This window comes from Herpailurus yagouaroundi, unplaced genomic scaffold, assembly GCF_014898765.1.
Source record: "Herpailurus yagouaroundi ecotype Mexico unplaced genomic scaffold, PumYag 202, whole genome shotgun sequence".
Taxonomy (NCBI): domain Eukaryota; kingdom Metazoa; phylum Chordata; class Mammalia; order Carnivora; family Felidae; genus Herpailurus; species Herpailurus yagouaroundi.
Genome location: NW_024412433.1, coordinates 3,223,394 through 3,248,381, shown reverse-complemented (window position 1 = coordinate 3,248,381; position 24,988 = coordinate 3,223,394). Strand labels below are relative to the sequence as shown.

Sequence of the window (24,988 nt, the reverse complement as noted above, 5' to 3'; positions counted from 1 at the left end):
CCTGAAAAGAAATGACTAGAAAATAGTCCTATTTCAGAGATCCTGGGGACGTTTACTATTTCAAAGTCGGATTTGCGTCTCTGTGATTTACTGAAAACCCTAAGTCGACTTTTTTCTTTCCTTCTGTTGTACGACAGTTCAGCTGCCGTGATTACTGAAAGCATCATGATTATCTCGTCACTGTTATTTGTTGCTGTTTTCCAACGCTTTTAAAACCTGCCTTTCGCTCTCGTCCTGCAGCCCTCCTATCTGTACAGTGCTGCCCGGCCTCCTGCAAGTTACCGGGTGCGTGTGCTGCCTGCCCCAGTCCCCTGACCTGGCCCCCCCCCCCCCCCCCCCCGACCCGGCCCCCACTGGCCCCCTCGGGGCCAGGCGCCTCTCACACCTGCTCTGGGAGTGTGGATGCGCATGTCTGCAGCGTCACCACCTGAGAGCTCCCCCCTTACAAGGAGCCTGTAGGACCGGTGATGTCTGTCAGTCCCCTTTGGCTGGATCTGGGCATTCTTTCTCCCCTAGCTGTCATACTGCCTCAGGCTCCGGGAAGACACGTGCTCGCATAGGATTATTAGCCAGGAATGGAGCAAAGACATCATTTACTTACTCTGCTAGCAGAAAGAAAGATGGCTTTTGATTTGTTTGGTAACCTCAACATGTTAACCCATTGCACTCTATGACTTTGTAAATTTCCAGTTTTAAATACAAGGCACTTCCCCCTTGCAGGAAACCCTCACTAAACAAAGTAGTTCTACTGTATTGCTAATAAGCTTCTGAATTTTCATCAGAATTCACCCCTAAGAATTAGCATATATAACTGGCTGAACAAACCAGCTGTGTCCTCAAGGAGAGAGAGGGGAATCCAAGCTCCTTTCAGCCGGGCAAAGTTCGGTGTGGCCATGCACAGTCCTGTAAACCCCCATTCGCCTTCAGTGCCTAATTACGTGAGATTTCCAGGTTAATCAAGTATTGTTTTCTAGTTAGCAGTTTCCAAAGAATTACAAAATACTGAGCTATCGCTATCATACTGCTGTATCCCGAAGTTTCTTCATACTAGCATAATTTTCTGCACGTCAGGCGTGAGGATGCCATGACAGAATTCAGGGTATTTGAATTATCTGCTCACTTTAAATCTGGATTAACAGGGTTTTCCTTAGCAAGGAACGTTTTTCAGAACGATGCGTTTCAAGGAGCTACTGGGGGGTTGCATTGCATGCCAGTTAACAGCAGCTCGTTTCTCTCTCAGATCTTTGCATGACCCTGTTGCGTACAGCTTTGGCCTCTGTGGGTGGTTTAAGGCCTTCCCTGCTTGTTTTCCATCGTGATTTGTTCCGAACGTGTTCTTCTCTCGGGTCAGACCTCCTTAGCTTCCCTTTTCCTGTGTTCTGGGCGCCGGTGGAAAGGGAAGGGCTCCCTGACCTGACAGTCTGTTTTTGTCACAGGCATCTGTGTTCGATGACATCGGTCCCGGCGGGACACGGCGGGGTAGTGCCTGCGGTTCCTATGCTGTAAGGCATTTTCTGTGGTTTCCGAATTTTCTCCCGTGTGCTGCATGACCCTGACTGGCTTACCGGGCACAGTCCCAACCCCTGGAGATAACTAACCAGAGTTACAGGGAGGAAACACTGTCTCATCTCAATTTCCCATTATAGTGAGGCTGGGTCATGGATGATGCGAATCGCGAAGCCTTTGGTTGGCGGGTTAGTGTCCTCACACGTCAGTTTACATTGAGTTCAAGGGAGAAGACCCACCTCAACTGAGTTTCATCCGCTGTTTTCCTGCCACCCGCCGACAGTACTAATAAGTAGTGAGGTGCCCTTAAAATAATAAAAGGAAGAAGAGGGGAGTTCCACAGGCTGCAAATTATTTTCACCTCTGGATACTTGAGGAAGATGAACGGATTTATTAGAGACTCAGGATGTTACACGTACATAATTTCCTTTTATTTTGCCGTCTTTCCACCTCTTCAAAGGATTTGAAATGACAGACTTGGCTATCACATAAGGGTGTAGCTAGTCGTGCAAGAAATACTTGCTGAATGAAAAAAAAACGAGTGAATGAATGAAAGAGGGAAGCAAGATAGAAAAAATGGAGTCAGTCCGTGGAAGCGGGAAACCAGTTGGCCCATCTTGAGGGGCCGCGGAAACTGAATGGCATCTGACCATGCGGGTCCTTCTGCCTGCCAGGGCTCCCCCTCGGGTCCTGGGAAAATGTACCCAGGCCCCATGTGAAATATAATGGCTTGCTAACCACTGCTTGAAAGTGCTTTTATAATGTTGCTTTTGGTGTTAATTGGCTACTTAAGTGGTTCAATAATCCAATTTATGGTTTACTGTATTTCATGAGTATTTAGGAATCCTTACAAAGCCGATCAAACCTACAGGCTTCTCCAGAATGTAATTTTTATAAATATCGAAACCCAGTAATTAATTGACGCAGCATTGGTTTTTGTTGACGTTTAATTAACCATTTATTTTATATTGCATAACATTTTATTCTTTTTAAGATTTATTTTGAGAGAGAGATGGAGAGAGAGAGAGCCGAGTGGGGGAAGGGGGGGAGAGAGAGAGAGCGAGAGCGAGAGCGAGAGAGAGAGAGAGAGAGAGAGAGAGAATCCCAAGCCCTGTCAGCACAGAACCTGAGATCTTGACCTGAGCCGAAATCAAGAGTCAGACACTCAACCGACTGAGCCACCCGGACACCCTTATTACATAACATTTTAAATGGGGTGGAGCCCACTGTATTAAGTCTTTTTCTCAGTTCTTAAACATGTCTGTAGGCCATTAAGAAGCTCACAGATCACGCCTAATGCGTGCATTAGCTCTGGCCTGCATATGATGGATAAAGTGCAACGAAATGGTTTTCTTTTCTCAGAAAAGAGACAACATACTAATTCTCCAAGAGAATGAAACTTGTCGCGAGCCCTGGGTAGTTTTCCTGTGACCGAAGTAGAACTTCGGATCAGGCAGGATGTGTGTCCCATCCACTCTCCTTCTATATGGCCTCTGCAGGTGGACTTTTAGACCAGCCGCCCCTCCCCCATTCTTACCGGGGCGTCCCTGAGCACTCTTACTTCTGTGCTTTCTGCCTCCTGTAGGAACCACCTGGGAGCCATGGGGTTCGGGAAGTTTAAGGAAGTGAAAGGTCTTCTTGTCCTGACAGCACAAATGTCTAAAATCTAGCCACGTGTCCCTGGCATCAAACCATGCCGAAGAAGTCAGAGGGAACAAAAACAAATTCTTTCTGTGCTTATCACTGCACTCCCATGCAGAAAGAGCCCCCCAAGGACAGATTGGACCCTGGGGTTGAAAATCCCTCACATCCTGTCCTGCAATGCAGGGTGGAGTGGGGGGGGGACCCTGTGTTTCGACCTGAGTCCAGGCTGACCCCCCCCGCCTGCACAGGGTGGTCCTGATCCCGCTCTGGGACGCTGGTCCCCACCTCCAGAGCGTCCAGCTTCTGTTAGCCTCCCCAGGAAGGTAGCTCCACTGCCGTGCATGTTTGCAATTAAATGACTTAATTACAGTTTAACAACTAAATGACTGGCTCACTTTTAAGTACCGTTGTTTTGCCTGAAAACCTTTCTATTTTCTACCTTCCTCAACATCCGTAAGGTGTGTGTGTGTGTGAGGTGGGGGAAGGACTCGTGGCCATGAGTGAACTGGCGGGAGTTAATTTGACACGCTGGGGAGCAGTCATCACCACCAGTGCGCTCTGAGCCAGGAGCGTGCAAGTTGCTTGTAGCAGAAAGTGAAGTCGGGGAAGAGAGTGATGTCCATAATCCTTGGCACCTCTGTGTGGCCAGTGTCCTTACGATTCCATGTCCCCGGTCACAGGCTGATTAGCTTTTCCAAGGTCCCATGGCCAGTAAGAGATGAGGCCTGGACAGGATCTTTATAATATACATCAGCCCCGCATCAGCCCCACTGGCTCTCAGACACCAGCTGCTCAGAAGGTGGCACCTGGACCCGGGTGATACTGACCTGAAACTTACTTTTCCCTGTGAGATCAGGTCAGTTGACTTGAGAGCCGGTTTTGACTAGGCGTTTGGAAAAACGTGGGCCAGCAAAAAGCCCGGTCAACCACAACCTGTCCTATCTCTGCATGGTGAACTGGGACATGAATGACCTAGAACGCAGTAGGATTTGTTAGAGACAGTTTTCCTCTGGCTTGTGACCGTGAACCCAAAAGCAAAATTCTTCTGCCTTAAAGCACTGACCTTGGGTATTTACTTTTATGTTGACTAATAAAGCAAAAGGTGAGACTAGGAATGGTGGTGAGTTTCTTGTGAATGCCAAATGTGGTTGTGATTCTTGCACAGGGTGTACGTATGGCTGTATTTTCTGTGCACCTGTAAGCGTAAGTATACAATAGATACTATTGGGGTAAAGAAACGAGAAGGACGATGGGGTAGGGTGGGTCTGGCTGCTTATAGTCTGAAGTTGGTTTTGTTCATTCAACAAGTATTGCTTAAGTGCACCCTGTGCCTGGCCTCGTCCGGTCCCTGCAGGGAGTTCAGCAGGGAATAGACAAAGACCCTGTCCTCAGGGGATTACCTTCTGGTGGAAAGATGTGCCAGCTGAAAGGTGGTGTTTAAGATGAGAATCACGAGCACCTCTGAAGTTCTGTGCCTAGAGCACAGCAGTAGGGAGAAGGCCTGCACGTCCCCGGGGGGCCGTGCGGGCAGGGCAGAGAACAGTTCGCTCCCGCCGGGGTGCACGGTGTCCCGGGGGGCTGGATGGAGGGGCTCACCGCTGGGCTGCGCAGGTCTCTGGGACGACGTCCCTCAGGCCACGCCACAGACCGCTGGCTGACTGCGGTCCTCAGTCATGTGCGTGCTCGAATCCTGCCTCCCGGCTCCCTCTCCCCTCCCACCTCGCTCAAGAGGCCAGTAAGACTTGAAAACACAAGAACAAAAACACATGGCACCGTGTCTAGGGCTGGAACAAAGGTGAATAAAAATCGAAGTTAAGAGGGAGAAGCTTCCAGATCAGCTACTTGCTGTGTTTTCCTTTCCCGGAAGAGAGGAAGTGCAGGCAGACAGACACCTTCGTTCAGGCCACCAGACCAGGCAATCTGGGCCACGCCTTGATTTGGTATTAACCCTAAATCTTACCTTGTTTTCACTTGGAATGAGAGAGAAAGCAAACTTCTCCCCTGCTAAAAAAGCCAAGCACCCTGTCCGGCGGTCACTTTCTGTGCTCGAGTGGAAGGACTCATGTTCTCAAATACACAGACCTGTCCGCGTGGATGAGGTGGCTTTCTGTGCGTCAAGCAGGCGTGACTCCACAGCCGACTTGAACGGACGCTTTGTGTTACTTTCTTCTCGCTCCCCAGGAATTCTGTGTCCTTTTGATACTAGGACTAATTTTTTTTTTTTTTCTGTTCCTCGCGGGCCTTTATTTGAAGCTTGGAGACACAGCCTTCCTTTTCACGGGGAGCCTGGTGTCCGTGCTCACCCCTGTCTTTTCCGCACTGCACGTGGCTGACCTCTACTAACGGGCCGCTGGTGGGGGCCTCCGCTGTCGCTGATCCCTGCTGACCCTGTCCCTTTGTTTCTGTCTGCGTCCCGGCGGCGGGCTGCGCGGGCAGCCTTCGGAGCGCGGCGGCCACCTCAACTCCAGCTCCCGAGCCTCCTCCAGAGCCAGCTCGGCGCGGGCCAGCCCAGTGGTGAGTGTGCGTCCTGTCCTGTCCTGCTCGGCCACCATCCTGCTCGTCCCTTCTCCTCCCCTCTGCCCTCTACCTCGCTGTCCTGCAGAAGGGACCCTCCACCTCCAAAAACCTAAACCCAGCATAAAGTGGGAGGGCTTTCCTAAGATTGATTTCAGGTCTAAGCAAAGACACAATTGGGAAAAATGCTCCCAAATTTGGAATATTACTATTCCGTGATACCAGAATTGCATTGCTCAATATCTAAAGTTAGCGGTTATCAAGAAGTTAACGGTGCTTGGGGCTGGGGTCTTCCTGGGAAGGAGGGAAACTTTGTCCAGTGGGGGGAAATGTAACCAGGCGTACTAACGTGTTGTTTTTTTAGGAGTGAAAAGTTGGAAGGATTGGTTTTTAATATTGTGTTTGTGATGTCGTCTATTACCGGACCCAGATAGTTTTTAAAATCAAGTATCGCCTAGAAGGGTCGTGGTGTTCCTAGCTCTGCCCTGCCCCCCAGTTGCTCAGTATCGAAAAACTGCAGGGGCACCCAGGTGGCTCAGTCGGTTGAGCGTTTGACTTCGGCTCAGGTCATGATCTCACAGTTCACGAGACCAAGCCCCGTGTCAGGTTCTGTGCTGACAATCCTGTACTGACAGAGGATTCTGTGTCTCCCTCTCTCTCTGCTCTTCCCCTGCTCATGCTCGCTCTCTCTCTCTCTCTCTCCCTCCCTGTCTCAAAAAATAAACATTGAAAAAATTTTTAGAAAAGAAAGAAAACTATAGAGCTGCCCTCCTGTTCCTCACCATCTAGTCCCCAGCCTTTCAGTGTCCTTGTTACGTATTTTTCCCAGGGTCTTTGCAATTTCAGACGTTTGGTACGAGGCCGCCACGCAGTCTCTTTATAGGAAGGCCGTGCAGGGCAGTTGCCCGGAGGACATCTGGGAAGTGGGCAGGCATAGTGTCCGGTGGGCAGGAGCTGGGGCTGTGTGGCATGCATGCCCGCCCCGCACGGTAAGGATTGCCACATCAGAGGACGGTGGCACCCTCCGTGATAAACCCCGGCTATAAGAAGGCAAAATGGGCAAAGTGGATCCCTTGCTCTGCTCCCCACTTAGGGAGAAGCTTGAACGCGGTTCTTAACTCAGTTACACAACACCACGATTAGATGTGTTGATGCCTGAAATTTAGGAAGCGTTCCTGCTAATCAGAGAAGAGGCCGTGGGGCTGAGATCTCCCGCTTGCACAGATGTGCCGCTGGGCACTGGTTTCACGCAAATACAGATCCCAGCTGCTTCTGGGGAAGCGAGTAAAGGGATTCCTGGGAGCTGAGCGCGTGCGGTCGAGGATGAGGACACAAGAGATAGACCAAAGGGACGAGGATTCTAGCAGGAGAGCCTGCTTCTTTGTGGAAATGAAGACTCCCCACTCCGTGTCGACACAGGTGCCTGTACCTGCCTCTGCACACGCTTCGCACGCCCACCGAACCCCCCTCACGGCCTTTTGAGCACCCCCATCCTGGAGAGGGGTGCTGAGGAGAATAGGAGAAGCCATGGCCTGAACGAAAGCTCAGGTGCTCGCAGCGGGGTGTGGGGCCCAGACGCCCACACAAGGACCAGTTGCAGGAACAGGAAGATCATCGTCTTTCAAGGTCACGTAGCTTGGGTTTTTAAAATCGGGCAGGGTGCTTTTTATGGGTCGTCCATGAGTGACCCAAGAGCAGTTCTTGTGAACTAGGGAATCCCTGCTCACTGAGGCCACGGTGCGCCACCCTCTACGTCCGCTCTTCGTGGTGTCCTTCGTGGCCTGGGGTAGCGCAGCAGATACAGGCTCAGCCACGTGCAGCCTTAGAACCCCTGGGAATAAAACGTTCCCACGATAAACTTAGCGGAAAGTCACTCTTCCCTAGGCACGATACCCTCGCACGCTCGCTCACCCTTTGGAAACCAATGAAAGTGTTTGCAGTTGGCAGAAGGTGGCTGTGGCCTGGCTTGCGAAGGATCCCGGGCTCCCTTCGCACAACGCTGCGGTGACCACTGGGACGCATGGAGCTGTAAATGCCACGGTTATTTGACTTCTTCGACATCATGAAGTCACAGAATAACGGGGCTCTGTCTAGTCCCTTTGAGGAGACTGGGATCAGATACAAATTTCTGTGCCATATGCTTCCAATGCCATATGCCATGTGCTTCCAATGTTTGTGAAAAATTTACCCACGTACAATGGGTTTAGTGGGTCACCGTAACCAGAGAAGCGGGCGTTAAACGTGCTCCTGGGACCTGGTGACCAGCGATGGACAGCCTCCCTGTGACCTAGCTGCACCCAGACTCGGAGCCCGCGCCCTCGGGAGCCTCTCCAGGCACCATTGACGGGGAAAAGCCACGGGAACAGAGTCTGTGAGGGCCCCCCTGACTCTAAAGCGCTCCCTCGTCTTAATTCTGTGTGTTTACAGCCAAGGAAACGTAACTGTCCTTACCTGTGGCTTCCCCGAGCTCCGAAGGGAAGGTGGGCAGAAGAGCTCACAGTGCGGGAGGCTGAGCTAACTTCCCAGTTCGTTACAAACACCTAAACCCTCCTTTCCCTTCCCTGAGTGAAGTGCTCATTCACAAAGGTCAGCGGATCATCACACTGTTGACACTTTGAACGAGCAAAGGTCAGCATCTCGCAGACTGTGCGTGACGGGCCATTCTCCATCTCCATCTGGGCGCCCAAAGAACCAGGGACTGGTCACTTGCATCCCTGCTGTTGCCGGTCGGTGGCCCCTGATCCATGGCCTGATGACTCATCAGGAATGTGGTGGAGGGGGAGGCGGGGAATGTGAGGGAGGACAGGGGACAGGAGTCTCTCTAGGAAGGAGATAGGATGGGGAGGGGAGGAAGGGACAATTCTAGAAGGCTGGGTGTGGAAGAAAGCCTGGTGCACCAGGGGATGGGGGAGGGGGCACTCTTAAAGAGGAAAAGTAACCAGAATGGAAGAAGTGATCGCTTGTCCCACTTGAAAAGAAAGGTGCCTCGGCCTCCAAAGACATCGCCCACCACTTGGTCCTCTTGGCCTTGTAGGAGAGCAGAGAGGGCGCCCGCCCGGACTCAGGACATGTCTTTGACCTCACTCTCATTTTTCCCATTCTATCCATGAGCTGTATGTTCTTCTCCAGCAAGTCTGGGGTCTTCCCCTTGAGGAAGCTATTGAGTACCTGGAATGTTCTAGGCACAGGGCTACAGTGTTGAGCAGACGCACCTTTCCCAGCCCTCACGGATGCATTGACTGGAGGAGACAGGCCGGCAGCAAACAGCACACATACAGTGTAAAACTCCTGCGGACAGACGCAGGAAGCTTTCCGAGTTGGAATCAGGAGGCTTGGTACTCCCGGCCTGGAGCCCACGCAAGCAGAGGGCCTCAGCTGGTGCAGCCCGCACATCTGTGTCGTCGGGGCCCCGGAATCCTTCCGGGAACCCAGGGAAAGCTGCCCAGGTTCTAAAGCATCCATCAGAAATGTCCTGAGCGGAGCCCCGGTTCGTGTCCCCCTGTGTGCATGTAGAGAAAACACGAGTGACGGAGCGTGCAGCCGGTTTGAGCTAGAAAAACAAGACTGTAGACTCCTCCTCTGCATTGTACGAAGAGGCAGGGGCGGGGACCAGGTGGAAAAAGAGGTCATGCATTGTGAATACAGGAGTTCAAGGGGAAGTCATTCAGGAGAACGTAACGATTGCATGAAAAGCGGAAATCTCCACGCCAATGGAAGACTTTACTGCTTATTTATATTTGAAGGAAAATTACCCTGAACGTGGGTGTTTTCTGAGCAGTGTTCACAAGTGTCCCTTTGTTTGTCAAGAGGGACCGTGTGCTGACGTTGCTTCTGTGGTCCTGTTTCCAATCCGGGCTCTAGGGTTGCCCGGCGGGGGGGTCGGGGACACCATGGGGAAGGTTCCATTGTGCCTGGCCCCTCTGCTAGAGCCCGTCCATGCCCACACGTTGTATTCTGTCTCGAGGAAGCCGGGCAGTCCAGGTCGGGACAGGGAAGGCCTCGGCAGACGTCCCGTTTGAGCGAGCCTTGCTGGCATGCTCGTATAGACGCGATGCTGGAAGCTTGGAACTAATAAAACATTTAACGTGCTACTGTGAGCACTTGTGTGTGAGAGGGAAGAGTTGCCATGATTTAAAATTCAACAGAAATTTTTCAGAAGTGACTATTTCTAGTAGACTTCAGAAGAGGCCTTTGTGTATGCTCAGTGGTGGTTGTAAAACCCTGGCACACACGTTTCATAAATCTGTTGCTGTGAACGTTTCACGCTGACCTGAAATGTTTAGAACTGCTCGGCACAGGGGAGTAACGGGGTGCCGGCCTCCCGGAGGCTGCCCTGACTCAGGGAGGCCCTGCGGCTCGTCCCAGGCCCCAGGCTCGCGTGCACCCCAGTGCCTTGGCAGTGGGTGCGCCCGACAGCATCTCCTGGGTCCCGCTGCTCCGTGTCTACACCGTGGCGCCCCCCACACCGCGTCTGGCGGCGGCTAGGACAGTGTTCACATTTTTCAATTCTGTTTCTCTACATATTACTTTCAGAGGTAAAGTGCAGTGTTTTTGTCAAAATCGAACCCACGGCCCCCCAGGTGACTTGTCTGTCCCTTTGTTTAGGGGAAGGTGAGGAGGGCTGTATGAAGTGAGTGCGGGTGCCCGTGGCGCCGGGACCTGCCCCACTCAGCTCTGTCCAGGCTGCCATCTGGTGGCAGCTGAGGGGACTGCGACGGCTCCTGCCTCGGTGGCGCTTTCCGTGGGGTCCGTGTACTTCTATTTCAGGAGGGCTGGCAAACACGCGTGTCCTTTGTCACTCAGAAACACAAAGCGGCACCCACCCTGACATGCCCGCGAGAGGTGGGACGCAACGGTTAAGGGGAGACTGGCTTCCTTTTTTCCTCGCTTGGTCTCTACTCTAGACGCATCCGAAATTTCCACGTTCTGAGTTCATCATGTGTTTCGAACAAAGGCTTTTTTAAAACTATTTTTGAACTTTTTTTAAACTAAAGAGCCAGCCGTGGTCCTAGGTGTTTTGTCTCATTTGATGTCTTGCAAATTACAAAAAATAACGTTTACGTGGACGGTATCAGGTGAAACGGCACAGAACAAAGCTGTGTTAAAGACCCCCACGCCCCGGTGCACGTTCTCGCTCCTCTTTATCACAGGAAATACTAAAACCCGCGGGGCCTTCTTTTATAGGCGCCGATATTACTGTGGGTGAACAGAGGATTTCTGGTGTCTCGTGTATACGTACGATATTTATCTGTTGCTGGTGAGTGGTCGGAAGGGATTCTACACAAACCGCAGAGCAAAAAGGCAGCAGACTTTTCAGCGGTGGCTCGACAGTCTAACCGGGCTTCGTATTCGACCAGCAGTTAAGTTACCCTCCTTACCTTCATTAAAATTCGTTCTGCAGACCACCTGATTCTAGGGAATGAAGGCGTCGGGCCCGGGAGACTTAATAAACCGATTCCCCTGCAGACCAGTCGCTATATAGCCCGCTTTTCTTGAGTGATTTGAAGTTTTCAGGAAGATTTTTATTCCCAAGGGCAGAGGAGAGCCCCACTTGAAATGCTAGATCATCGTAACTCAGCACATCGGCCCAGGGCTCTGTGGGGCTCTGCCAGGGACGGGGAGACAGAACCGTCCTGAGCAAAGACCGCCCCGGGATATCCGCAGTAGGCTGACGTGGCATCCGTATCTGCAAACATAATGATCGTAGGTGTACGTGTTTACACACACCAAACACGCATACCGACAAACGGCAGGTGCTGTGGCACACAGCTGGAGAGTGTGTACCCGGCCACATCAAGGAAAAGGGCACATGGGGTGGAGATTGCCTGGAAGGCTCCCGTGAGACACACAGGCTCGCGCTGGCCCCGGGAGCGCCGCCGGCTGTGGCCAAGTGGAAAGGAGAGGCCTGTGGGCAGGGGGAGGACTGGAGTCCCAAAGGCCCCCTCCCCCACCCACGGGGCTCACCTAACAAACTGGGAGGGAGGCCAGTCTGCTCTTTGGTCCATCCCCCCGGCCTGAGGATTGACCTCTTTGCTCACGTTTCCTCTCCTACTCTCACGACAGCAAGGAGACCAGCGAGATGAGAGTAGAAGGTTCTCGCTGAAGACCCAAGGGTGGGCCTGGTGGGGGGACCAGATGTGGTCGCTTCAAGACCCCGGGGCTGAACTTGGGTCTGCTGAGCAGGAGACCCTTGAGCTTGGCCGAGCTGAGAGCTGGTTCCAGAAACCACCTTTTTTTGGATTGATCGAGTATTCTGTAGGATTCCATGGCAGCCTCTTGGTTGTCTGGTTCGCTCTTATATTTGCTGTGTCATTTTACTGTTGGCTTCAGGTGTCCTGCCCTCAGAGAGAAGGGTGAAGGCGTGAGCGGTTTGGAGGAGAGAAGGTGGCTATTAGTGAGGCTTGCTGGCGGGGGACGGGATGGTGAGGCCGTGGGCATCCGGCCCCGTGTGGGCCCAGGGTGGGCCCAAGACAGGGATCATTCGTCCTTACGAGAGATCGCGGCCTTTACTGAGGCGCCCCTGCGCCCTCGGGCTCTCCTGTGCACAGCTTCATGGTGGGCTGTTTGTATGTCCACGAGCCACCCTGCCGTGGCCTCCGGCCCAGCTCTGTCGGGATTCCTCAGCCTGAGTTCGGACGGTCTGCGGTGTGAGCATACAGGGTATCTGCAGAGCCCCTGATCGCCATCCGGCCTACTGAGTCAGAGCCGTGGCCCGCGCTCGTCACGCGCACCTGCGGTCGGCTCCCTGGAGGTCAAATTTAGGAACATCTGAGCCGCAGGAAGGAGGATCGGAGACGTGGGGGGAAAGGCATGGTTCGTTGTCAGCTTCCCCCAGAGGTTTGGACACAAGCGAGCCCCAGGTTCTCCCACCCACCGTGACCTTCCCGGTGCGCTCGCGGCAAGGAGTTCTCGGCGTGCACAAAAATGAAAACAGTCGCCCTTTGTTGGACGCTCAGCAAAGAAGGAAGTAGGAGCGGTGCCAGCCTCGGCCTGCTGACCCTGAGATACCCTTGAGGTACAGGGTCTCCCTTGGGGCTGATGCCCTGGGTCCCACTGAGACGGGATCCTGCCTGAGGAAGGGGCAGGGCGACCTCAGGGACGCGTGTAAACGGGAGACACGTAAAAGCCAAATTTGGAGGGGAGGGGGTCTCACTTTTCACCTGGCAGATTTTCCTGTGCCTTCACCCCCCTCCGCCAGCTCCCCACATCTGGGCATCAGTCCCGAGACGGTTAAACCAGAGTCTTCATGGGGATTCTGTTACTCATGAGAAGTAGGAAAACTTCCAACCAGTTCCGCTGCTTCCTCTCGCTCGGGAGACCCAGGCAGCGGGAGTCAAAACGAGGACTCTGGTCGCGTCTTCCAGCCCCAGAGGCTCCGGGTCCTGCTCTCCCTCTGTAACCATAGTAACGTGGGGGGCGGTGAACAAGCCGGGCGCCTGTCACCCTCTCCCACATCGGGGACCGGCACGCACAACTGTGGAATCTGTGAAGGAAGCCTGTCCAGTTCATGAACGGATCCCTGACGACGAGGCTTTCTGCGGTCAGCGTGGGTGTCCTTTAGCTGTTGTGTCCGCCCGGAGATTAAGATCGGTGAAAAACCACACAGCGAAGTTCGAGCTGGCCCACCAAGCTGCCCGTGAGCCCCCGCCGCGCCCGGGAGCCCGCCTGGCAGAATCGTCTCCGCGGGTGCTCGTTGGCAAAGTAGTTTTTAAATCACAAAGGAAGCTGATGTTTTATTGTTACCCGCGTGCCCCTTAAATCCCTGTTACCCGCTCAGTGATCTGAAGTGTTTAGTAATTTGTCCACTTTCCTCCACAGGTTGAAGAGAGACCAGACAAAGATTTCACTGAGAAGGTAAGGAATTTCCGTAAGCCGTTATGTGGTGTCGTTGCTGAACGACGAGGGGCCCGACACGCGTGGGTGAAATGAACAAGAAAACGTGTCGGTTCATCTTTGATAAAGACTGTGTGTGGCCCACCAGCCGGCATCACAGCCGTGAGGGGTCCCCAGGACTCACTTGTAGCGTGTGTGTTAAACCCCACAGAGAGGCAAAGGCGTCCACCGTGGGCCCGACCTTAGAGCGTAAGGTTAATCCAGGCCAATTCCCAGGCACCCACGAGGCCCCTCAAAGTGAACCTCTCTTTATCGCTTTCTGGGAGCCACGGATGATTTCCCGATTGAAAACTGAATTCAAGTGAAAGTTCCGTAACAGTAGACTCGCGAGTAATGTTGGTTTCGTCCGAAATCACATTCGATCCTTGCAACCTTGCAGGGGTCTCGGAGCCTGCCCGGCCTGTCGGCAGCCACGCTGGCCTCCCTGGGCGGGACTTCCTCCCGGAGGGGAAGCGGGGACACGTCCATCTCCATCGACACGGAGGCATCCATTAGGGAGATCAAGGTAAGGCTGCCTACCTACTTATGACCTAGAGGAACCTTTTATGAAAATCAGCCTTCAAGTCTATATTCGTAAAGTTCCAGATCTTTCTTCTTGCTCCGGTCTCCCCTACCTGCCGTAAACACATGTTCTAGGCACCCGCAGGAAGCCACACCTGCCTGCCCCGCCCCCCCCCCCAGCAGGGCAGACAGGTGCCCGTGCCTCCCGCACCCCCTCAGCTCCCTGGGCACACCCTGGTGGGGGCCCTCGCCACACCGCACCGCGGCGCTCGGCCGCTTCTGTAGACACTCAGTCTCCATGTTTTGGAATATGTTGGACACCAGATCACTCACTGCTCCCAACAACCCCACTTTCCCCTTTCAGTGTCTCCCATTCTCCGCCTAGAAGGTGCCCCTCTTTTCTATTTGTAATATGCGTAACATGCTTTCAATAGATCTCATCGTTGTATCTTGGTACTTTTTTTTCCCTCCCACTGGAACATAAACATTTTTCTCTGCTGCATCCTTACCACTCAGTGCAAGGCCACCGTGAGTGTGTGAGAGAGAAGTACAGTGCTGTTTGTTAAGGTAACTAGGAAGCCCAAGGTACTGGCACTCGTGTCCTCTGGAGAGCAGAGCCAAGGCCAGAGGGGGAAATGTAAAGGATCGGAATTGGCTTTGCTGATGGAAGAACTTTCTAATAATTAAAACTGGTTAGGGGGTGCCTGGGCGGCTCAGTCAGTTACGCGTCCAGCTCTTGACTTCAGCTGACCATGATCTCATGGTTTGTGGGTTCGAGCCCCCATCAGGCTCTGCACTGACAGCACGGAGTCTGCTTGGGATTCTCTCTCTCTCTCTCTCTCTCTCCCTCCCTCCCTCCCTCCCTCCTCTGCTGGTGCATGCTCTCTCTCAAAATGAGTAAATTAACTTAAAAAAATGAATAAAATGTGCAAAACTATAGTAATATAGGCCTAGATTTTGTAAAATTTTGTGAAAATATCATGTGAGAGACACCTCAATTTTGATCTTTGTAGTTTTGAAATTTATTTTATTTTCCTTTCGCACTTAAGAGGGAAAAAAATGGAAAATCACTTGCTCAGATTCCCTGAATGAAGGAAACTCCCCCAAAATAGAAAAGATTTAGAGAACCACTTCTCTTTTTTTTTAATTTTTTTTTAATGTTTATTATTTTTTTTTTAATTTTTTTTTTCAACGTTTATTTATTTTTGGGACAGAGAGAGACAGAGCATGAACGGGCGAGGGGCAGAGAGAGAGGGAGACACAGAATCGGAAACAGGCTCCAGGTTCTGAGCCATCAGCCCAGAGCCTGACGCAGGGCTCGAACTCACCGACCGCGAGATCGTGACCTGGCTGAAGTCGGACGCTTAACCGACTGAGCCACCCAGGCGCCCCTGTTTATTTTTTTTTTTTTGAGAGAGAGAGAGTGTGTGAGCAGGAGAGGGGTAGAGAGAGAAGGAGACACAGAATCGGAAGCAGGCTCCAGGCTCCGAGCTGTCAGCACAGAGCCCGAGGCGGGGCTCGCACCTGTGAACCGTGAGATCATGACCTGAGCGGAAGTCGGACGCTTAACCAAGACTGAGCCACCCAGGCGCCCGGGAACCACTTCTCTTTCTTCATGGTCGTGCCCCCTTTTCCCCTTGATATGATTTGCCTCTTTCGCCAATTCCTAGGAACTGAATGAGTTGAAGGACCAGATTCAGGACGTAGAAGGCAAATACATGCAGGGGTTGAAAGACCTGAAGGTACCCGTTCGTGGAAGTGTGGGCTTATGGTATTAACCCAGCTTAACCTTCGGAAATCCCAAAGACCTTCCGACTGCATGCCTCTTCCCGGGAGCCTCCGGACTGCAGACTTCCAAGCGGCAGGGACGCCGGTGTGGGCTCGCACCACGTGCATTTTGAGCGTTCTCCCAAATGCAGCTTTTGAGCCAAGACCTGAACGCCATAACCCTCAGTAGAAAAACTAACACGCTTCCTGATGCACGCTTTGTACTCACTCCCTTCCCCCCGGCATAAGCCCAGTTCTTCCCACAGAAGTGGGCCGTCCGCTTGCAGGAGGGTGTCCGGGTTTCCTTCACGTTCCGCAGCCCTAACCTACAAAGAGCGCTCCCTCCGTTTGCTTCTCAAAACATCTGATGTCTGCCGATGAGGCGTTCCGTACCGCTGTGCTTTTGAAACATCCAAATTATTTGCGTGCTGTAGAATTTCCCTAGTTGAAGCAGTGTCTGAATGGGCACCATCTTGGATTTGAGTAAATACACCCCACTTTTAGAATGTGAAATGACTGCGTTGTGCCCACCAGGAGGTATGCTTGCCACGTTCCCTGAAGGTGAGGCGGATAGTGTGGGCTGTGATCTCCGTGAACCTAGCAGTAGATGGCAGACCTCCCCCTTCTTTCTCAGCTCCCCAGAAGGAGTCTGAGTTTAGTATCCTACGAGCACCAGAGGACACGTTGGTTTTAAAGCGACTCCGTAATCACTGGCATATTTGTCACCTCTCTTTGAAAAGAGGGGAAAATTATGACGGGCTCTCAGCGCGTGTGAAAAGGGAGTCACGGAACCAGCTGTGGAGCCACTGGTCCCACCCAAAGTCGTCGCCCTGGTTCGCACGTTGCAGGCAGCACTGGTCTCCATGAGGCCTCTGACGGGACCTGTCGCACCAGACCGCACAGCGTCCAGCTCCCTTTAGCTCTGGTGGTTCACACCCCGGGGATTTACTCTCCCCGTTCTGGGGTCACCTGGCCCTGATCTGTGCTCTGGGATGTAAGCACTGGTCTACTCTGTGGCCTGGCCGGCACGGGTGTGAGACACAGCAGGACCACGTTGATTTTGCAGGCCTCTTTCCCCAGAGCTGTCCTTTCAAAGGAATGCGCTCTGTCCTTCCAGCCCGACCCAGTGAGGCCTGTGTTGTTTGCTTGGTTGGCCTGTGGGTTGAAACCTAAAATTCTGCCGAATCCTTTCCCGCCTCACAAGCCCAGGCAGGGGCAGCCGGCAGCTAGCGGTGGGTGCTCTGTTCTCTCCACCATCACGCACTGGCTCTTTCCTGGGTTCTGGGCACATTTCTTGAGTGATTCCTTCAGAAACCTGTTGAGGGCCCCAAGCCACCGCAGCAGGTGTCCCTGAGTGATGAGGTCAGAGGCAGGAGGCCTGCCCGCGCTCAGAGCCTCCTCATCGTGTGTCTCCCTTGTGCTGATGGCCGTGGAAGCCATCTTCCTCCCAGACACAATTGAGAGCCAACTCTCTGAGTTAATAGCTAATGTTCTGAGTGACTAATAACCGATTTGACCAAAGTGAAAAGGGGGGAATTTCTGTGCGTTTGAAATGATCCTGTATTTCTTCTCCTGGTTCATTTGCCCTAAGATTAGGGCTGGATTTTGTTTGTTTTGTTGTTGTTGTTTTCAAAGACCACTCAACTAATCTCCCTTTTGTTTTCTTACTATGATTTCAAAAACGTGACATGGTTTCCGCAGGACTCGCTGGCGGAAGTTGAGGAGAAATACAAAAAGGCAATGGTTTCCAACGCTCAGCTTGACAATGAAAAGACGAACTTCATGTACCAGGTTGACACATTAAAGGACATGTTGCTGGAGCTCGAAGAACAGCTGGCTGAGTCCAGGCGGCAGTACGAAGAGAAGAACAAAGTGAGCTTCCGTGTGAGAGAGAATGGTGGAATGTGTGCGTTTGGGATAATGGCGCGTATGCGGAGTGTGTGTGTGTGTGTGTGTGTGTGTTTATGTGTATGTGTGTTTGTACGTATGAGTTTTTTTAGTTTATTTTTACTTTTTAAAATTTATTTATTTTGAGAGAGAATGCATGCACCAGTGGAGCAGGGGCAGACACAGAGGGCGAGAGAGAATCCCAAGCAGGCTCCACACTGTGAACACAGAGCCTGACTCGGGGGTCGAACTCAAAAATCCATGAGATCATGACCGGAGCTAAACTCAAGAGCTGGGAGCTTAACCGACTGAGCCACCCAGCAGCCCCTGTGATCATCTTTTTCCTTTTTGTTTTTCTTTTTAATTGAAAAAAAAAATTTTTTTATGTTTATTCATTTTTGAAAGACAGAGAGAGACAGAGCACAAGCAGGGGTGAGGTGGAGAGAGAGGGGGACACAGAACCTGAAGCAGGCTCCGGGCTCTGAGCTGTCAGCACAGAGCCGGACACGGGGCTCGAACTCACCAACTGCGAGATCATGACCTGAGCCCAGGTCGGACGCTCAGCCGACTGAGCCACCCAGGCACACCTGATCATCTTTTTTTTAATGATGGTCCTCCACTTGTCCAGGAAGCCCAGACATCTGAGAATAAAAATGCCATGCTCTTTGCTGAGGGATTTGCAATAATATTAAAATTAATTATTATAATTATAATATTAATATTAGCATCATGCACAACCTCAGTCTGTAAACTAGAGACAATTTTACTGGGAGATTATTTGTGTGTTTGCATGTAAGATAAAGTCATAACCATGAAAAAAACATGCCTATAAAAACCAGCATGTTTGGTCATAAATGGAGGCTTTAAGATGTTTCTGTGGGGGCGCCTGGCTGGCTCAGTCGGTAGAGTGTTTGACTCTTGATCTTGGGGTCCTGAGTTTGAGCCCCACATTGGGTATAGAGATTACTTAATAATAAAATCTTTAAAGATTGTTTTTCTATTAAACTACATTTCTGGATTTTTATTTTGTTACCTCTTATCACCGACAAGAAATTGTAGATATCAAATCTTTTAAGAAAACGATATTTATTTTCTACTGATTGGAGAAAGTTACAGTTACTCTGTTTAAGGATTAAATACTTTCATTAAGCTAAATTAAGTTAATTTATGATACCAGCAAAAAGTCTGAGCCTATGTTGAAATTAATGACAAAAGACTAATTAGATGTTCTTGGTGGAACATAAAGTAAGGAATACTTGTTTTTCAGATTTTTAGGAATTATTTGGTCTGTCAACCTCTGGGATGTTGTCTGATTTTTCAGAGTTGCTGAGATAAGCAAAATTTATGTTGTGTGTGTCCCTATCTTTTTTTTTTTAACTGACTTTGTACCCTAAATCCCAAGGGTCCAAACCAAGCTGCCATTAACACCTCAAAGGTCTCCTTCTTTGACTGCTATAGAATTGATTTAGAAGCTAAGGAAGAATTTTATTTATGAAGTTTCTGGGAGCAAGACTCTGAAACAAAGGAGAAACTTTCCATGAGACCCGCTGCCCTGTTGGAATATAGGAGCAGAGAGAATGTTCTGGGCCCCATGTATGGGGGAGGACACATTAATGCCTTCCAAGTACCCCTAGGATGTCCTCACTTAGGCATCAGGAAGTAGACCAAGAACCCCCAAATCTAATTCCAGAGAATTTGGATGAATCTGGAATGTTGTCCCAAGCTGGGGAGCAGGGACCGAGCAGAGCCCCCAAAAGGCAGGCCCTTGTCACAGCTAGGAGGGTACGGGGACCCTCGGACTTCAGAAAGTGGGCGAGCAGTGATGCCAGGGTGAGAAGTGAAGGTCATGTACCTTCCAGAATAACCCCTCAGCAACCTAGGAGATGGACCCTGCTGTCCCCTAAGCTGTCGGCTGTCAGTTGGATACCAAACCGTCCTCAGGGACCGTGCAGCGTCTCAGCTTCTCGGGGGCCTCAGAGGAGCGTGCTGCCGGGTCCCTGGGGTGAGGGCGGGGTCGGACTGGGCGATCTTTGTGCTCCCCACCTTTTCCTGTTTTGTCCCTGGGGTGGGGGCCCCGGAGTACAGAGTTGGCCATCCACTTAGTTAGATACGCTTGCCAAAGTAGACCCTGTCTACACCCCTTTTGGTCCCCAGTGTTCCTTGTTGAATTTCAAAATCGAGGAGAGTTCCCTCCGATGTCCGTGACACAGCCACCCCCCCCCGCACGGACAGCCTGGGCTGCGGCAGCCCCCCGGGGAAGGGGCCCCTCCTGGGCCCTGCCGGCCCGTGAAGTGTCAGGGGGCACCTGTCAGATGCACCGGGTCCTCGGGGAGAGCTCACGGTAAACCAGAAAGTGCAGAGAAGTGGGCTCACGTCGCTAAAAGGCCTTGAAAGCTGTGACGGCGGGCACGGTAACAGGTAGTCTCCTCCAAGGCCAGTTAAGTTGTGGGCGCGCGGACTAGGAAGAAAGTGCGTTCGCACCACCACGTGCACGGTCAGTCTTTCCCTCCCTGGTCGGTCTTTTCCTCCCTCGTAGGAGTTCGAGAGGGAGAAGCACGCCCACAGCGTCCTGCAGTTCCAGTTTGCCGAAGTCAAGGAGGCCCTGAAACAACGAGAAGAGATGCTGGAGGTGGGCAGCCCTTCCCGGTTTTCTCTTCTTTGTGGCTCAGGAGGGCGTTGCGGGTGCATTATGAAAGTGAACCGTTTTCTCGAAAATCGAGAGTTCAGGCTAATTCTTCATCCTGCCTCGCCTAAGGAGAACAGTCCCTTTGGCTGGTGAAGATTTTCATTCCTTTTTGTTTGCTTGTCTGTTTGTTGGTGTAACGTTCACTTACTTTGAGAGAGGGAGAGCGCATGTGTATGCGTGAGCAGGCAAGGGGCGGAGACACAGACTCCCAGGCAGGCTCCGCGCTCAGCACAGAGCCCGACGCTGCGGGGCTCAGTCTCACGAGCTGTGAGATCGTACATGACCTGAGCGGGACGCTTAACCGACAGAGCCACCCAGGCGCCCCGAAGGTTTTCCCCTTTGGTGGCTTTGCGTTTGTTTTGGGAGGTGTGACAGAATGATGGCCCCCTACGAGGTCCACGTCCTGATTCCTGGGATCTGTGGATGTGACACCTTACCCAGCCCAAGGGACATTGCAGGTGTGATTAACTTAAGGGCCTTGTGATGGAGAATTGACCCTAAATTATCTGGGGGCCCGGTGTTATCACAGGGAGGCAGGAGAGTCAAAGGCAGCAGCGGGGAGGGAGCAGAGGCTGGTGCCTGGGGAGGAAGGGCCGCGAGCCAAGGAACACGGCGGCGGCCTCTGGAAGCTGAAAAGAAGGGGAGGGTACAGCTTCTCTCCTAGAGCCTCCGAAGAGAGTCCAGACCTGCCCTCGCCGTAACTCCAGGGCGTAAGACTCATTGTGGACCCCTGAGTTCCAGAGCTCGAAGAGAATGAACCCGTGTTGTTTTTAAGCTGCTGAATTTGCGGTAACGTGTTACATTCGCAACAGGAAACCGATACAGGCTTGGTTCTAATTTTTGTAACCTGATCAGAACTTTAGTGCCTCTCAGAATTTCCCCCAGGCAGGATTTCCGTCTGCGCTCCGGCAGCTGGGGACGAGGCGGAGGAAAAGGCTCCTGCGTGCAGAGAGACAGGTCGAATCAGGGCATCAGGGCTGATACCTGCCAGCTCCCTGGGGCTCCCTGGGGCTCCCTGGGGGTCAGAGCTCTCCAGCCCACCCTTTGTCTTCTCGCTTAACCCTTTATCTGCTTTCTTTCTATCTGTTCCTATCCTTCAGGAAATCCGACAGCTACAGCAGAAGCAGGCGAGTTATATCAGGGACATTTCTGACCTTCAGGAGACAATAGAGTGGAAAGACAAGAAGATAGGGGTAGGACTCCCACGTCTGTGCAACTGTTCACACGGGCAGTCCGCAGATACAGTGCTTTGGGTCTTCGGTTTGCAGAAACACTTGCATGAGCGTGCATGTGGCCCCAGGTGACACCAGGTAGTAATACCGAGAACGCACTGGCTTACTCAAGCTGCCGTTAACTCTGAACCTGAAGCTGACTTCCGGGACGGGGGGGTGGGCATGTCGTGGACACTCACCGGGCTCTCTGCCTGCACGGAGCAGGCCGGCAGCACGCTGAGATGTAAGGAGCGAGGAAGGCACACTGGGGCAGTTGGACGGGCAAAGGCTCCGGCCTCCTGGAGTCAGTCTCTGTCTGGCGTTTCCCGGGCTTTTCTGAAAGGCATTTGAGGAATCGCAAGGCGGAGGGCGCTGTGCCCACCTATGCCCACCTTGAAACGTGCTCCTGGAGGCCTCAGCCGCCCCCCTCCGTTAATGACAAAAGCAGCCCACCTGCCTTTAGGCGTGATGAGTAGGAAGGAACCCGCTTAGGGTGACCGCCATGCTTCCTAAGGACAGCCGTCTTCCAGAACCTGGCGCCCTCCCCGGCGCCAGTGCGGGTCTCCGAGGTGGGAGCACACCGTCCGTGCGCGTGCTTCGCGAGGCCATCCCTGTTGTCCCTTCCGTCTCCCCTTCCACGCTCACTCAGGACGTGGAGCGCGTGCGTCTGCTCCAGGACCACGTGGTGTGTGCATCGGGGACAACAAACGCCGAGCGGCGACGGACAGAAATAGGATACAGGAGCCTCCAAATGTTAATGCCTTTAAAGGGAGCGTGAGGCGCCATTTCTCGGCTGGCGTAAATCCCCGAGGAGCTTATTCTTGGCGTTTTGTCTGTATCTTTAAGCGTATCCTACACAATGCCTTAACCCTGTTGGTGTTTTATGCAGCAGAAGCCTCCTTATTCCCGCTTCAGTCACCTGCTCACCCGTGCGAATCTTCTCTCTCTCTCTCTCTCTCTCTCTCTCTCTGCTCTGCTCACACTCAGGCTTTAGAGAGGCAGAAAGAGTTCTTTGATTCCATAAGGAGTGACCGAGATGATCTTAGAGAAGAAGTAGTCATGCTGAAAGAGGAATTGAAGGTATGAAGCCAAAGTAGAGTTAAAAACGAAGAAACCCGCGTGACAGCGGATTCCGGGGTTCTCAACAATGACTGCGTGTGCCAACTGGTGTTAGTTAATTTTGTGTCATTGGTTTTAGTTGTGTTTGTTTGTTCTTGTTTTTTTGTTTTTTTTTTTAACGTTTATTTTTGCGAGAGACAGAGACCGAGAGAGAGACAGAGAGAGAGGGGCAGAGTGCTAGTGAGGGAGGGGCGGAGAGAGAGGGAGACACAGAACCCGAAGCAGCCTCCAGGCTCCGAGCTGTCAGCGCAGAGCCCCGACGTGGGGCTCGAACCCGTGAACCCGGAGATCATGACCTGAGCCAGAGTCTGGCGCTTCACCGACCGAGCCACCCAGGCGCCCCAGATTTTAGTCCTGGTAATTACAAATCGTAGGTTCACTGACACTGAAGAGACACATCCAGTGAGCACAGGTTCCCTCGGGTCTGTTTACAAGCATATCTGATCCCAAAAGCAGCTCTGATTTCCAGGAATTTTTTGGATTTTTGTCTCACATTCTGGAGAATTAATAAATTCTCCAGGACATCACTCAAAGTTAGAGAACATATGTGTTTCTTTTTATTGAAGACTCAAGTTTAAGGACTTCTCCAGCTGAACAGTGGTGCAGGTGAGGCCCACACTCACTAGACTTTGAGACCCAGTGGTTTGAGGAAAGTCCCACGTCCTGTTTGGGCCAAGTGAAGGGGTCTTCAGCTGCTGGCTGGACACTGAGTTAAGAAAAACGGGCTCCGGGTGGGCTGTTAGCATTGTAGGAGACAGTGTTGGGAGAGGGTATGGCCATGGCCAGTTCCTACATCGGCGGTGGAAACACGTCCGTGTCAGCTGCTTATATTCAGGGGTCAGGGCCACAGCGGTCAACCAGGGGGAACAGGTTCCTATCACTGCTCCTCCCAGGGCTGTGAGCCCAGCACGGGGGCTGTCTCTAAGTTCAGGGAGACAGCCGTGGGCAGCAGGAGTGGTGAGTCTGAGATCCCTGGTGAAGTGCGCAGCCTGGAGCTGCCGAGCGTTAACTGGTTTTAGAGTGTTTGGCTGTGTGGTGAACGTGGACGGTATTTCCTTTGAGTATAGCCGATGTTCCAGCCATTTCTTAATTCCTTCTTCAGCACGAATTGTACTTATTCCTTTCAGAAGACGCACATAACCTCTTTCTTTATCTCTGTCTCTCTTTTTAAAGAATGCACCCAGGGTTTTAAAAGTGAGGTCACTTGACGGTGATTTGCTTGATGCCCTCCTTCGTGGCAGCCTGCGGGCCACTACGTGCAGTTACAAGGGATGCCTATTAAAAGTGTCTGGTCACCAGCACATTAAGGCATGGGATTGATTGGTGCATGTAAGAAAGAGGTGGCCCTTGGAGGAAGATGTCCCAGATTTGTGTGTGTTGATAGAGCGCTTCTGAGCGTGGTGTCTGCTGCTTCTCTGACTCTGTGGAAGTTTCTGGACTTAGTGGAAAAAACAGTTTCTTTTTAATTATCATTAACAAAACAGAGTTTTAACCTAATATCAGTCAGCGAGTATTACGAGTCTGTTTTTGTCCCCAGAAACACGGAATAGTCCTCAATTCAGAGATCACTACCAATGGAGAGACTTCCGACACCCTAAATAACGTTGGACACCGAGGTCCTACCAAGATAACAAAAGAAGAGTTAAATGCTCTCAAGACGATGGGGGACGGGACGCTAGGTAAGTGCCGACTCTCCTTTGCGTTCTTGTATCTTCCGGTCAGCATTGGTGCACCTTCCATGCATTATTAGAATTGGCGTAATCATCACTGATCAATTAACCATCACCCAGCATGCCATGCGTTCTGTCACTTCATGGGAGTTTCCTTGCCGAGCGGTGCGATCACCCACGTGTGTTTTCTGGCACGCATCTCTGTGCTCACCACCGATGGCTGAAGAATACATTTCTCTTGCTTCTCAAAGCCACCAAGCGAAACTGTGAAACACAAGGAAGATCGTCTTGAACTTAAGGGACCGTTTGGGCAGTACTGTTTGCCTCTCCTCAGATATGTGCCAAGTACGGCTTTTAACTTACTGCGTTGCAGATTTCTTGAAAGGTCAGAACAGCCAAGGCTGTAGAGCGAGTGAGTGAGTTAGTTAACGCTGTTTACAAGAACTGCACATTCTACCCACCATCCATTCGGTGTTTTGAGGCCATGAGGTGCCCGCGGACGGCGGCTTGGGGCTTGTGACATACAGTCTGGTTGCCATTCTCAGGTGCCCTAGGTGAGGGGCAAAGCGGGGGGGGGGGGGGGGGGGGGG

The 24,988-nt window shown here is 52.1% G+C and overlaps 1 protein-coding gene across 50 annotated transcripts in view; it reads left to right on the top strand.

Moving 5' to 3' along the window:
* The window catches only part of LRRFIP1 (LRR binding FLII interacting protein 1), a 139,789-nt gene that overhangs the window by 98,721 nt on the left and 16,080 nt on the right, over positions 1-24,988 (top strand). For 19 of the 50 annotated variants that reach the window (XM_040450554.1, XM_040450549.1, XM_040450529.1 and 16 more), the window contains 11 exons: positions 241-285; positions 1,437-1,502; positions 5,587-5,664; positions 13,483-13,518; positions 13,937-14,062; positions 15,729-15,800; positions 17,527-17,697; positions 20,249-20,341; positions 21,499-21,591; positions 22,597-22,689; positions 24,266-24,407. In XM_040450554.1, coding sequence (XP_040306488.1) covers positions 241-285; positions 1,437-1,502; positions 5,587-5,664; positions 13,483-13,518; positions 13,937-14,062; positions 15,729-15,800; positions 17,527-17,697; positions 20,249-20,341; positions 21,499-21,591; positions 22,597-22,689; positions 24,266-24,407 — 1,015 coding nt within the window. The remainder of the gene's footprint in view (positions 1-240; positions 286-1,436; positions 1,503-5,586; positions 5,665-13,482; positions 13,519-13,936; positions 14,063-15,728; positions 15,801-17,526; positions 17,698-20,248; positions 20,342-21,498; positions 21,592-22,596; positions 22,690-24,265; positions 24,408-24,988) is intronic. The other 31 variants (XM_040450556.1, XM_040450540.1, XM_040450539.1 and 28 more) reach the window with 10 other exon arrangements.